We start from the raw sequence: 14,425 nt of genomic DNA on the forward strand, positions 1-14,425 counted from the left end.
TTTTGAGCTGGTCTTGGAGTCTGAATTTTACTGATACTGGCCAGACTCTCCTCAGTGCTAAACAGTAAATGTTGGAACTTGTTTCTGTGTCATCATTTTTCTTTTAAAGATTATTGCTACTGTCAAATTTATAGAATAAGAAAGTCCATGAATCAGGTTCACAATGTGTGGGATTTGCACAGGGCTCCCCAGAGATTTTACTGGAGTTGGGAACTACTGAATCCCTAAAGGTCTGCTTGTATGGCATTACTCTTATTATGTCCCACAACAGTGTCCTTGTAGTGTGCATGAATTTAGCTGTAAGAGCTTTGCATGCTGAAGTGGCACAGACTCCTGCTCCCATAGCAGGAGTTGGTAATAACCCCCTAGAATGTGCTGGTAATAGTTACTTCAGAATCAGAGTCTTCTGGCCCACCATCATCTGCATGAGGATTGTTTTTAATCCATGAATATCTTTTCTCACAGGGTGTGAGGACACCAGTGTTGCAGCTCTCTGCAATGCAGGAAGGTGATTACACCTACCAGCTCATAGTGACTGATTCTGCTGGGCACCAGTCCACTGCAGAGGTCACTGTGATAGTCCAGCCAGGTAAGCTGCCTTTACCTGCTCTTGTTGCTTCCCTTCCAGGGGTTGGAGGTGAGCAGCAATTTGTCAGCAACCTCCAGATCTTATGGTGACTTTCAGAAAAGCTGCTCTGATTTAGGAACATTCTGGGCTGGTATATGGCTGATAAATTAACAAAAGAGAGCTGGTACAATTATTACCTTTGTGGGCCATTCTGTTATTTTACACAGTGTAACCTAACTGATATTTTCCTACAATAAAGGCAGGATTGTATTTCCAAACAGCTGTGTCTGCCCACAGTGCTGGGTCCTGGGACAGGGGCAGGAGAAGTGGAGCAGTACTGAGAGAATGAGAGCAAAAATCAGAACTCCTAGTTTTCAGTCTTATTTTATTGCACATGTGTGAATTAAATGCTTATTGAATTTCTTAACTGCTTTTAACCTCACTTTATCTGAGTACAAGGTAGTGGGCAAGGGATGTACTGGAAAATTTTAATGGTGGTGTTTTAAGCTTCACCTTTATGGTGTGTGTTTGAGAAATCCTGCATTCTTTTCCAGAGAACAACAAGCCCCCAAAGGCAGATGCTGGTCCAGATAAAGAATTGACTCTTCCTGTGGACAGCACCACTCTAGATGGCAGCAAGAGCTCAGATGACCAGAAGATAGTCTTCTATCTTTGGGAAAAAACACGGTGTGTATCACCTTCCATGTTCTTGTGTATCCAAATCTTTCATTTAAAACACCCCCACACCTCCCTTGTGTTCCATCATGGTCACATGGGGCCTGACAAGCTTTACCTGAATAAGACAAGGATTTATGTTTGATTGAAAAGAAGTGGAGTTTTCTTTGAGCATGAGAAATAGCTTTGCCTTCATCTCTAGGCCTGGCTCCCACTCTGAGCCTGGTGTGGCTCAGCTGTGTTTCCATTCACAGCAATGGAGCTTGGGCTTGGTCTCATGGAGAGACTGATCATTGTAATCAAACAACTTGGCCTCCTAACTTGATGCTTTTGCAGTTTGCTTAAAGGAGGCAGAGTTCTCTTCAACTCTAAATTCCCTGAAATGCTTTAGGAAATTCAGGAAAAGCCTATGAGCAACTTGCAGTAGCTTTTTCTGTTTGCTAATGCAATGTCTGTGCAAAGCCCTAGAAATGAAGGACTGTTCTTGCTTTGCACCTCTTTTTTACAAAATTGGCTCATTGTGCAGTTCTCAGGCCAATTTGCTGAAAGTACCACTATTTGTAAACAACACCTAAGTGCTGTTATCAGTGTTCCTCTGGTTTAAAATTAACCAAAACATTAACCTTTAGATTATCTTGCTTTAACTGGAGAACATAATTTTGATTTTTATAATGGCCTATTATTTCCAGGCTCCTGTTTGGAGCAAGGTTGCCTCCAGTGCTCTGTGCAAAGTTTAAACTTATCAAAACCCCTGAAAAAGGTCCAAAATTAACCAAACCCCTTGTGTCTTGGTTAGGGGTCCAGATGGTGTGAAGCTGGAGAATGCCAACAGCAGCATTGCCACTGTCACAGGCCTCCAGGTTGGGACATATGAGTTCACTCTGACAGTGAAGGATGAGAGGAACCTGCAGAGCCAAAGCTCCGTCAACGTCATCGTCAAGGAAGGTACGTCCAGCCACGAGCAGAGCTGCTCAGTCACTGGTTATCTCTGAGTTCAGCAAAACCTGTGTTCAGAGACACAACAAAAGTAAGGAATGGAGGGAGACAATGTGGAGAGCGCTGAAGTGGCCTTGAGGTTTGCCCTTTTCTGGAGGAATGGTGTTTTCAGCTCATCCTGCAGTATTTCCCTTCTCTTCCCTAGGGTTAGACAGGATTTCTGGAGTACACTGGAGATCTAATGCAGTAATTTTTGATTGGGCATTACAAGATCTTTCTCCAAGTGTTTTTTCTCTGTTTATTTAGAGATAAACAAGCCACCCGTTGCAAAGATTGCTGGTAATGTTGTCATCACCTTGCCCACAAACACAGCAGAGTTGGATGGATCTAAGTCCTCTGATGATAAAGGGATTGTCAGCTACTTGTGGACCCGGGATGAGGGGAGCCCTGCAGCTGGGGTGAGCTTTCTTTTGTAAAGGATCACAAAAATCAGTGCAAGGTAGTGTTGACAGCTCCTGAGGAAATACAGAGCTCCTTGTTGGGCTGTTACTCTGTCATATCCTGAAATATGACAATACATTGTGCTACTTTGATCCTTTGTTTCCTCATACTTACTTTGTTCTGCCTTCTAGGAAGTCTTAAATAATTCAGACCATCATCCTGTCCTGCTCCTGTCCAATCTGGTAGAAGGGACCTACACATTTCACCTCAGAGTAACAGATGCCAAAGGAGAGAGTGACGTGGAAAGGACCACAGTGGAGGTCAAACCTGGTGAGTCTGGGTTTTGTGCTGGTACCACATTTGCCTGCAGCCTTCTGATACAGTATACTGGGATTAAAATGTGTCATTTAGTCTAGTTTAGAACTGTAAACATCAAAAGTTTCAGGGGATGTGGTTGTGTTTTCCTGTGGTTTTTGAGGGCTGACTCTCACTGCTTCCGTTACCTTGTGTCCCTTCCCACAGTGCCACTCTGTAGTTCTGTGTTCAAATCAGAAACATCCTAGAAAGAGAACTAAAAACCTACCTTGTGCTCAGGCTGCTAAATAGAAACTCTATAAAGATCTGTACAATCTACATTCTGTCTAGATCCTAGGAAAAATAACTTGGTGGAGATAATCCTGGATGTGAACGTGAGCCAGCTGACGGAGCGGCAGAAGGGGATGTTCATCCGGCAGATTGGGGTGCTGCTGGGGGTCCTCGACTCAGACATCACCGTGCAAAAGATCCAGCCATACACTGAACAAAGGTGGGATTCATCTGGAAGGGTACACAGCAAGGAATTGCTTGAGGGTTTGGAAAATCAAGGCCTCTTGGAAAGCAGATTGGATCACTGGGACATATGGAGTTGTTGCTTAACGTTGATATTCTTGCTTGGATCAGAGTTGCCAAGCAGGTCTTGAGTATCTTTCCCCTCTGGAGATGGTGCATTGCCCTTGAAGACTGCTGCTGCTGATGTATTTTCACCTCAAACCTGTAAAATAAGAGCAAATCTGATTTGTTTTTTGAAAATTGTGGAGACTGTGGGAAGGGATGTTCTGCAGCTGGAGAAGGAACAGAGCTTGGTGCAGGAGTTTGCTGAAACACAACACACCAGAATGTGTAACAATCCCCCTCACCTTCATGCCAAATTGATAACTCATACAATCACAGACTGGATTGGGTAGGAAGGACCTTAAGGATCATCCAGTTCCAACCACACAGCCCCAGGGAACATCTTCCACTAATTCTGCAGTAGCTTTATTGCCTACACAACTGCTTCAACCTAATGTATAAAAAAATGTTGAAAGCAAATGTAATTTCTGTTTGAAGAGATAGAAAAGCTTAATTTTGGTTGCTAATTGACTTACAGAAAACTGCATTTATCCTAAACACATGGAAGTTGGCTGCTGAGCAGGGCTGTAGGTCAGAGTGGTATTGCCTACCTGGAGAGTGGCAACAAGCCATGAGTGGAAATCTGTTGAAATAAGTGCAATATTGCACTTAGTTTTTATTAAAAGGGGAGTAGTTTTAAAGTACCTAAAGCACTGAAGAAGATTTAAGGGACATGCTTAAAGTCCTGCAGCAAGTCAGCAATAAATCTGCTGTTACTTTACACCTAGCTGAGTGCTCTGATGTATTGATTCCTTTGTGTCCACCTGGCCTGCTGTAGCAGGAAAATCAGAATTCATTGTCCATGCAAACCTAGAGAGCTGAGAACAGAGGAGCCAGCACTTTCTGTTGTAACTGTAGCTCTGTGTCTCTGCCATGAGCAAGCCAGTCGCCCCTGAGTAAGGCAAGTAAGGGATTCTTGTCATTAATGCTTCATCTGTTTATGTGTTCAAGCAGACAAAAGAGTGGGAAGTGTTAAAAAGGAGCAGAGATTGTTTCCTGACAGATGGCTTTAAGATCCCATTTTTGCTTCCACTGTCAAAGTAACTTGTGCTGTTAAAAAAGAGCTTTTTCCTCTGACTGTTGGTTTGGTTTTTTTCACATACTGATATGCCATTGACTCATAAGCTCACTAGTGATAATAAATCCCAAACATTCATACATCCTTTTGTGAGTCTAAAGGATCCACAGGGCTCTGCAAGGTGAGCAAGCCATGAGGAACAAGTTCTTCTATCATAAAGTTAATGCAGTAAAGCTTCAGAATACAGAATCCTTCACACCTGGGTTGTTTTTGGGCTGCAGCACTTGGTGCATTCAAACTCAACTTTGCAAAAAACTGTGAACTTCCACTGTCTGGTGCTGGAGCTCTGTGCTGAGCATGTAAATGGACCCCCAAGTTCAAGTGTAGTAAAGTCTCAGGATCCCACAGTGAGGAAAGAAGGAGAGTGCGAAAACAGCAAGACCTTAAAGTTTGGGGATTTGATGCTTAGCATGCTAACATCTGCTTGATGTGCAAATTCAAGAACAGTGCAGCCCTAGCTTGGAAAACATGAATGGATCAGATATCCTGAAGGGTTTTCTACTGTAGAACCAAGTGTGCCATTACTGCTTTCAAACAGAGCCAGAAGTCTGGTCTTCAAATAAATTTGGGATTCTGAGTTAAGTCCCTCTAATGACAGACTGGAGAGTGTGGCTCTCCACCTGATGTTTAGAGAAGCAGCAGATAATTAATAATTTTTGCCTCTCTTCCAGCACGAAGATGGTGTTCTTTGTGCAGAACCAGCCTCCCCACCAGATATTCAAAGGACGAGAGGTGGCCTGGACGCTGAAGAACGAGCTGAGGAAACAACAGTCAGACTTCCTCATCTTCCGGGCACTGGAGATTAACACAGTCAGTAAGTGAGAGTCTCTTGGGACAGACTGAACATCTTTTACCTTCTTTTCAGCTGCCTGACAGAAATAAGGGTGCTAAAACCACCCACATGCCCACACACACTCACTGCAGGAGCTTTCATGTTAATAAATGGGAAATAGAAAATTAAGTCTATTAGACTATTCACTAATCACTTATTTACCAATTAATTCCATCTATTCACTATTCAACTTGTTATAAATAATTACTTGCAGTGTTGCTGTGAAGATAAAAGTTCACAAATCCAAAACCAGATTGATACTTATGAAACTAAAATACAATGTTAATGGACTATAGCCACTGAAATCAGTGTCATCCTGAAAACAATAAACTGCACATCTTGGTAGCTGTGAACCCACTCATTTCCTGTGCAGCACAAACATCAGCCTGTGAGAAATGTTCCCCTTCTATCATTATTTGACATCTTTACATTAGCACTGCTTTTCTTTTGTGAGATCCATCCTGTGAGGATCATTTGCTGATCAGTTAGAGATTTGAAACTAGAATTGTGTAAAGTAATTATTTTCATTACTTCCTGATTTTCCCATTTTGTGGCCTTCAGAAGCCATTTTTCAGTTCTGTTTGGTGCCTCCAAAGGATCTGTTTGTTTCTTGTCTGTCTCACAGTCGGGGTTTGAATTGGAAAATCAAAACTTTGTTTAAAAACATTTACTTGACTAATATACAAATTCCATAACTTGTATATCAAAATGAGGATTTATTAGGCAAAATATATGTTGCTGGTGAAGTGGGATGTTTCAGTTTGGCAGGAAGCCCAGGTGCTTACTTTGCACTTCTCACCTCTTGTGATTACGGCTGAGCTATGAATGAGCTACAGAGGGGGCACATTCACATCAGAGCCTGCAGGAGAGGTTGGCTGGATTGAACGATTTTGTCCCATTTTTACCTCACCTGTGAGTCATTTAATTCACCTTGCTGGTTTTGGCCCCCAGCCTGTCAGCTGAACTGCTCCGAGCACGGGCGCTGTGACTCCTTCACCAAGCGCTGCGTGTGTGACCCCTTCTGGATGGAGAATTTCCTCAGGGTGCAGATGGGGGACGGCGAAAGCAACTGCGGTACGTGACCTCCCCGGGGTGGGCACCTTGGCAGAGAAACCCCTGTTTGAAACCCAGGTTGGGCATGTGCCAGGGATCCCCATTGTTCTGATGAGATGCTGCGACCAGGACACAGACCCTTGTCTCACCTCTGGGCAGATGTTTGACCCACAGACCCTTGTCTCACCTCTGGGCAGATGTTTGACCGGGGAGTGAGTTCCCTTCATGCCCTCCCAGTGGACACTCACTAAAAGTTGAGTCCATTCTGGGTGTATAAATCACAGCTCCTTTCTGTCATCTCTGTTCTCCCACAGGAAATCAAATTTTATAAACCAGAACACAGTGAACACTGCCCAGCAGGTCCACACGTTGGACCTTGAGCTTTCCAAGGGGATCTGGTGGTGCTGCCAGTGGGGAATGCCAGCCTCTAATTCTGCAAAGAGGCAGGCCTTGCCTTTTCTTTCCCAAAACCAATCCCCTAAAATGTGCACTGTCAGTTGTACAAGGTGCCAAAATATGTTTATCTCTGGGGTTTTGCTTGCAGAGTGGAGTGTGCTGTATGTGATCATTGCATCTTTTGTCATCGTGGTTGCCTTTGGAATCTTGTCGTGGATGGTGATCTGCTGCTGCAAGAGGTGGGACTGAGACCCAACCCCTGCTGTATCCAGGTTTCACAGCCAAGTGCCTGCAGTAGGAGGTTAAAAATTCAAACCCATTGTCCCAGCAGGTCATCTGCTGAGCCTTGGGATGTTGGTTTTCTCTCTCACTTAAATGTTTCAAGTTAAATGTTAAAGTTCCAGAACTCTGGGTTATGTTAAGAAGGAAAATTTGGATTAACCTATAAATGTGCAACTGAGCAATATTTTAATGTTTCACTTTGTAATATGAACATAATCCTAAATAGCAAGTGCTTTAGCTTTGAAGATCAGAGTTGTTTTTCTTTTGGCTCTTTTGGAAATGGACTGTTTCTTAATTCCTTTTTCTCCCCTTTAGACGGAAAGGAAAATCCAAAAGAAAAAGCAAATACAAGATTTTGGATGCAACGGATCAAGAAAGCCTGGAGTTAAAACCAAATCCCAAAGCAGGTAAAACATGAGAGGGAAGAGCTCAGCACTTCCAGAGTGCTGACTGAGGACTCTTCCGCAGTGGACTTAACAGTGAAACAAACGTGATGTAGGGACTGACAGAGGGGTCTCAGAAGATCTGAGAGCTTGTCTCAGATCTGTATATGGGGTATTTAGTAAAGTCATCTAACTTTTAGGTTTGGAAATTGGGGCTGAAACTGGCCTGGTCCTGATGTCTCCACTTGGTACCTCAGAAGTAGGAAGTGGATGCATTAAGTCTTACTCAGGAAGCCCAAAATTGGGTCTTGACTGTAACTTCTCCTGCTCTGAAGTTTTCCCCTGGGTTCTGGTAGTTCCCTTCTTGCCAATATGCAATTCTGTGGTCATTCTCTACAGCAAAGCAGGAATTCAGTGGCACTAAACATTACACTGAACTGATCAACACCTGAGAACAACCTCAAAATACTTGTGTACTGGAGAGATTGAGGTTTATTTCTGCTCTGCTACTCACCCACCACAAACAACTGATTCATCAACTTATTTATTCTTGCTCCCGTGCGCATCAGGCTGTGAAAATTTCACATTTTAGCTCATCCTCTAGTTTTTCAGTAAGCAGGTGCATTTCAGAGGGAGATCCATGAATTCCTCAGTGCTCCATGTGGCTACAGGTCCATTGGCCCATTCCATAAGGGCAGGATTTGTCTTCAGTGTTCTTAGCCAGCATTTTCCTGCCTGCATTGCTGACCTGAGAGTGCTTGTCAGTGCTTTGCAAAGATCAGGGAGTTATTTCAGGGTGGAGTGTTTTTATCTGATACATGAACCAAGCCATGGCCACCTGCTGACTGACCAGGAAAAGAGGGAAGTGTTGGGAAGGATGTGCCAAGTACAATCCTGCTGAAAGCCAGGGAGCTCTGCAGCTGCTGAGAGTGTGTTTCATGTCAGAGTGTGTCCTGGTTTTGTTTAGAGAAGGGGATGTGTTAACTGTGCATGGAAAAGAGTCCCTGATCCTTGTTTGCTAGCAGAAAATGACTGCTCATCCTGGTATTATCCCATTTAATGGTGTTCCAGCAAAGTGAGCAGTGCCCAAGAGCAGCATGGAGGGCATTGCAGTGACAGACTGATCAGCTGTTCCTCCGAGGACCAGGCTGTCCCAGCTGCTCAAACACGGATACCCTTGCAGGAAACCTGGGTGTGTTTCCCTCCCTCAGCACCCAACTCTGCTTTAATCTGACCATCTGTCACCTCAGAGCCCACTGTGCAATAAATGTGCTAAATGTGCCTCACCATTTGCTCTCTGGTAACTAAACTCATCTTGCTGTTTCTGAGGCTGGCTGCTGACTGAAATCTTTTTCCCTGCTAGATATGTCCAGGGAGCTTTCTGCTAACAGAGGAAATGTTGCATTTTTCCATTAAGGAAAAGCTAAATTTAAATATTTCCTCTGCTGACAATATCAGTAAATGTCTGTCTCCTGTCCTTGTGCATTAATCTAAATTCATCCTGCTAATTTCTGTCTCTTCCCTTGCAGGCAGGAGTAGCAGAGAGGAGAGTAGGGAGAGGGTAGTGAGATGGCAGAGATCTCCCTCACACACCTGCATATTCTCTTACTCCAGTTGTGAGCCCTCCAAGCATTTTGTAGGCAATGCCCCGAGCAAGGTCAGGGAGACAGAGCTCCCACATGTACTCACAGCCCCTTCTGGTCACATCATTGCTTTCCTGTCTGCTTGTTGTGCTTTGTGCTGTCTCGGAGTGTTGTTGTGACCTCTGACATGCCAGAGTGTCTGAGACAGGATCACTTTGGCTTCAGCATCACAGGGAATAAGAGCCACACAGAGGAAAGTCAGATTCTGCTGCCTCTTAGACGTGATGAGAAAAGGAGACTTAGAGGGGATGGAGCAAGGTGAGGTCCTCAGTGGTGTTAAAAGCTTTTCTAACCTGGGAATGTTTCCCCTTCAAGGTGGCAGACATAAAGCCCAAGTCCTCAACACGAGCCTGATGCACTCCGAGTCGGAGCTGGACAGTGATGAAGCCATCTTCACATGGCCTGACCGGGAAAAAGGGAAACTGCTCCGCAGCCAGAACGGCTCCTTGCGCAACGGCCAGCTGAGCCTCAAAGCCAAGAGCCAGAGGGAGGAAATCCTATAGCCCCCCTTGGGCAGCCTTGGCTGGAGCTCAGCAGGGAAGGCCAATCCCATCCCTGTCCTACCAGGGCCTTTGGAGGCCACTTTGACCAGGACAACGCTGCTAACTCGTTTCACAGAAAATAACTTTGGTTTTGTGGGTTTCTTTTCATTCGGTTAAAACTGGTTGTACTTGAATTTGAACTTCAAGGGAAATCAAAGGGAGGAGAAGGCAACTGTGAACCCCAGGAGAAGAGTCAGAAAAGGATGGAGCTGGCATCTGGAGAGGGCAGGACAGAACCACTGGGAGCAACTGTGAATGTGCAGGACCCTCCTAAGCCACCTCAGACTGCAGTGGAGGGAGCACCTGTGGACTTCCAGCTCGCTTGCCTTGGAGCTCCTTGGAGAAGGAAAGTCAAGGACTTGAGCTGTGCTCTGAGCTCCCTTCAGGCTCCCATAGCCTACCACAGGCTACTTGTGCTGTCCAACAACTTTCTTCTCCTTTACTCCCACCTTCCCTAATGGTTTCAGCACTATTTTAATGTAGACTTGTCCTTTCACGTGCACTTGGCTGCTGTTGGAGTGTAGAGAAGGGGGAATGTAAACACTCTGGCAGTTTGCAGGTAGGAGAGGGGTTTGTGGCTGTTCCAAATCACTGTCAGGCTGCTCTCATGGGGAGTGTTGGGACTTGGTGCCTGTTCATGTGTGAAAAGCTGACCTGTGGTTACTGCCCAGGCTGGGAGACCCCCTCCTGCAGCAAAGTCCTGCTTGGTACCAGAGCTGGGGGGACACACAGCCACCTTTGGTACCTCTGTCAGTGTCTGGCTTCATTCCAAAGCTGTGACATGTTCTGTGGCCCCAGCACCTTCTGTTGGTCACCAGGCCGTCCACGAGGCTGGACATGAACCATATCTCAGTTATGGAACACTACGTACTGTGGTTTTTTGTTGTTTTTTTTTCCCCTTAAAATTTGCACATCCCAGGTGATGGGGATTGGTCTCTGCAGTCCCCAGCTGGCTGCTCCCTCAGGCTGGCAGCTCACTGGCCCTGTGCTGTTGTGGCTGCAGAGCCCTGTGTGCTCCCATCACAGTGTCAAGAGCACACTGATGTCCTTTTGTGGTGGAAAAGGGAACTCTGGGTGCCCAGGGGTGGTGGGCAGTGCCAGCAGCACGTGGCACAGCGTGTCACTGTGTCCCTGCTGCCTGAGCCCAAGGGCAGGCAGGGGGTCCTTTCCCATTCCCACTCCCTTATCTCACTGTGCTGCTGTCGTGAGTTGCACCCTGTCCTCGGGCAGAGCTCAGCCTCGTGCTGGCATGAAGGATGCCACTGCTTCTCTGGGGATGGGTGGGCAGTTCATTGCCTTTCTTTGTGTTTAATTTAAAAACTGGAAACTGGTTTCATTGGCTTTTTGGTTTTTTTTCTTCTTATTGAGCTATGAAAGCCAAAAGGCTTTAAGTTCCTCAGTTGTATTTATATTGCTGCACTACTGATTTGTGTTGAGCTAGATGAAGATTAAACACTATTGAACGTGAGGGGATGTTCCCTCACTGAATGTAGTCGTGGCTGCTGCTGAGTTTATTTTCTGGGCAATCAGCTGTTCCTCAGGCCAGCTCTGGAGCCTGCAGCTCTCCCAGTGCTGAGGCTGTGGCATTTGCTGGCGTCACAGCACGGGCCACCCTCTGCCTGGGCTGTCTGGCACACAGCTGGGGCTCGGCTCAGGCTTCCCCTCCCTGGAGGCTCCTGCACCCTCCAAACCCACCCAGGACCACACACGGGGAGGGCTGAGCCTGGGAGGCTCCTCAGAGGGCACAGCCCAGCGCTGGCTGTCCCATGGCCCCACACTTAACTCTTGGGTGACACCACCCTCATGTCCCTTCGTTTGGATGTAAGTGAGCAAACTGTGGGAACAGGAGGGTTTGGAGCTGCAGGGATTGACCAGGCGTGGCCCTGAGGCTGCAGCTGGGACCACTTTGTGCTGGGAGAGGGGAGCTGTTGGGCTCTGCCTGGTTCTGACCCTTGGGGATTGTGCTTTTTGAGCCCCTCTCTCCTGCCCATCCCAGGGAGGGCCCCCAGCAGCCGGTGGGGGCTCAGCCACTGCAGGGGTCAGTGCCCTTCTCAACAGACCCAGGGTGGGCTTTCAGTGAGCCTGGCTGCTTGTTACAGGAGAGGGAATTGCAATCCCTGCAGCTGGTACCTCCAACACCTTTGTTCAGCTGTGGTTGTTTCCTTCACCCCTGTGTTTCACTGTGGGGTCACAGCCTTTCAGGTGGGGCTGTACTGAGGGGCTGCACCCCAACCCAAATTTGGGCTTTGGGGAGAGCTTTGGCCTTCCCTCCATGCCCAGCAGCTCCAAGTCACTTGCCATCTCTGAGTGCAGGTTTGTGACAGCCCAGCACAAGCTCACATTAGATTCCTGGCTCCCATTAGTATTCCCTGGCTGTGCAGCCTCTTCCCCCTCCACATGTTCACCCTCAGTGCCACCAAGCCTTTGGCAATGGGGACAGGCTCTGCCCCCCAGCTTTGGGGGGCACAAGGATGTGTGGGGCTGACAGAGGTGAGGAGACCCCCCTATGCTGGAGATGAGAATTTCTGGCCCGAAGTAGGAGCAGGGTGAGCTATCTGCTGCCCTGCCCCAGGAGCACAGCCCTCCCCAGCTGTGTGCACAGAGCCTCCCTGGGGTTTTGGAATCCCTTTCCCTGCTCTCCTCCTCTCCCAGTGTCACTGATTTTGCTGCTGGTTTGTTACCCGAGCGCCGTGAGCGTGACCTTGCTCAGGAAGGTTTCTGCATTGCTATGCTTTATGATTTCACAATTAGACACTGGCTACAAGTTGCCCACGTGTGGAAGTTAAAGGCTGAGACATCTGTCAGATGAACCAGCACCTTCACTCAGTTTTATTTCCTTTAACATATTCAAGTGCTGGTGAAGATGTTTGAGGCAAATTCTATAGTTTTTAAATAGTTTGCTTTTCAATCTTTTCCACATCCTACTGCATAGCTGGGGGTGCCCAACCTGTCTGCACTTTGGTTAATGGTGTTTGGTGATTCCAGTGTTACTTGGGTCCAGACTAAAAGTCTTTTTTTTTTTTCTTAAACAAAGTGCTTCTTGCAAGTGGGAAGATGTTTCTTGAAAATGGGAAGATGTTTCTTGCAAATGGGAAGATGTTTTGCTTCTTTGTCCAGTTCCAACTGTGGGACAGTTCTCACCTAAGACTTGATTTCACAGGAAAGCAAAGCAGCAGCTGCCCCACACCTGGATAGCAGCACCTCCTCATGCAGCAGAGGAACATTTATTAGTGGAGTCCTTGAAGGAGATGGCTGGGGCTGCCTGTGTAGGGAGCACACTTCAGCACATGGCAGCCAGGAGGGACCCGATGGACACAGATATTTTGGAGAGGGGAGGAGATTCACCTTCAGAGTTGTCCTTCTGTCCGTGCACAGTTCACGTGGTCCATGGGGTGGGCTGCAGCCTCTGAGTTCACTTCCCTCAATGTCACCTGAGGACAGAGGAATCCAGATCTGCTGAGCTCCCCAGCTTGGCTCCGCTTGGTGGGTGGGGAGAACTTAGAGCAGCCCCGGGGCAGCACCAGAACGGGAGATTGGGGTTTCTCACTGCCCTGAGGGCAAAGAGCCACTCCTGCCTCCAGCAGTTTTTGGTCTGTGTCATCCCCAGGGGGGGAACAGGGCCTGGGCTGGAGCCTCAGAGCATCCGCAGTCTGTGAAATGGGTTTTATTGCTGGAATTTCACAGCTCAGGAAACGGAGGCAGCTGTGGCCAAGGCAGCAGCTCGAGGGCTCTCCCACCACGGCTGTCCCGGTGTTTTGGTGGCTCAGCAGCCCGGGGAAGCCCCGCAGTGCCTCGGGTGCCGGGATTTGGCCGAGGCCAGGCGCCTGTCGGGCCGTGACGGAGCCGGGGAGGTCGGGGCTGCAGCCGCAGCTATGCCACTTGTGCCTCCCTAAGCAGCACCGCGGCTACGAAGAGTTAAAAAAAAAAAACCCAAAAGGCTCTTTCCGGAGCCAGAGGAACCCGGTTTTTCCTCTCTTTATACTCATCCTGCTGCATGTGCTGTCCTTGCTCCGACCGTGTGGATTTGGCGCTGCTCCCCAGCGCCTTCCTGTCATTAGGATTCCCTGGATTGCTGCTGCTTTCCTTTTTCCAGCCGGGCTCTCCCTGACAGCAGCTCCCGCACCTCGCCCGGGTCTCCCGTAGCCACGGGGGGGACACAGTAACGATTGCTCCGTAAATGATCCCTGTGCCGAGGGCGTGGGCACACTGCAGGGTGCCGGTGGCTCCCTGGGAGCTGGGGACACATTGTGGCACCGCTGGGCACCCTGCAGAGCTGCCAGCGGTGCCACAATGTGGCACCTCCAGCACCAGCTGCGGGAGATGCCCGCGGGGCCGTTCCAGAGCCGGGCAGGAGCGTTGGTCACGGCCCTGAGAGAGGCCGGGATTTGCGGGGGCTCAGCTGTGCGGGCCGTGTCCCAGTGGGAACTGGTGGCCCCACCACAGCCCACCTGGTCCCCGCCACCAGCACCCCTCGCGTCCCTCCTGACCGGGCACAGACCCAGCGTCACTCCCCGGGGGTTGTTACAGGCATTTTGGGGCGAGCGTGGCTGGCTCGGAGCAGGAGTTTGCAGAGCATCCCTGCTCCTGCCTCCCCTCTCCCGCTGCTCCTCCTGCTGAGGCAGAGCCCCGAGGGGCATCGGGGGCGATGCGGCTGGGGCGCGGGGGG

The 14,425-nt window shown here is 48.2% G+C and overlaps 1 protein-coding gene across 1 annotated transcript in view; it reads left to right on the top strand.

The window, feature by feature from the left end:
- The window catches only part of KIAA0319L (KIAA0319 like), a 29,000-nt gene extending 17,749 nt beyond the window's left edge, over positions 1 to 11,251 (top strand). The window contains exons 10-20 of the mRNA XM_005428295.3: positions 466 to 589; positions 1,123 to 1,255; positions 2,040 to 2,188; positions 2,486 to 2,637; positions 2,812 to 2,950; positions 3,266 to 3,425; positions 5,300 to 5,442; positions 6,412 to 6,534; positions 7,058 to 7,148; positions 7,507 to 7,598; positions 9,533 to 11,251. Coding sequence (XP_005428352.1) covers positions 466 to 589; positions 1,123 to 1,255; positions 2,040 to 2,188; positions 2,486 to 2,637; positions 2,812 to 2,950; positions 3,266 to 3,425; positions 5,300 to 5,442; positions 6,412 to 6,534; positions 7,058 to 7,148; positions 7,507 to 7,598; positions 9,533 to 9,720 — 1,494 coding nt within the window. The 3' untranslated portion in view covers positions 9,721 to 11,251. The remainder of the gene's footprint in view (positions 1 to 465; positions 590 to 1,122; positions 1,256 to 2,039; positions 2,189 to 2,485; positions 2,638 to 2,811; positions 2,951 to 3,265; positions 3,426 to 5,299; positions 5,443 to 6,411; positions 6,535 to 7,057; positions 7,149 to 7,506; positions 7,599 to 9,532) is intronic.
- Positions 11,252 to 14,425: the final 3,174 nt, after the last annotated feature.

This window comes from Geospiza fortis, unplaced genomic scaffold, assembly GCF_000277835.1.
Source record: "Geospiza fortis unplaced genomic scaffold, GeoFor_1.0 scaffold289, whole genome shotgun sequence".
Classification (NCBI taxonomy): domain Eukaryota; kingdom Metazoa; phylum Chordata; class Aves; order Passeriformes; family Thraupidae; genus Geospiza; species Geospiza fortis.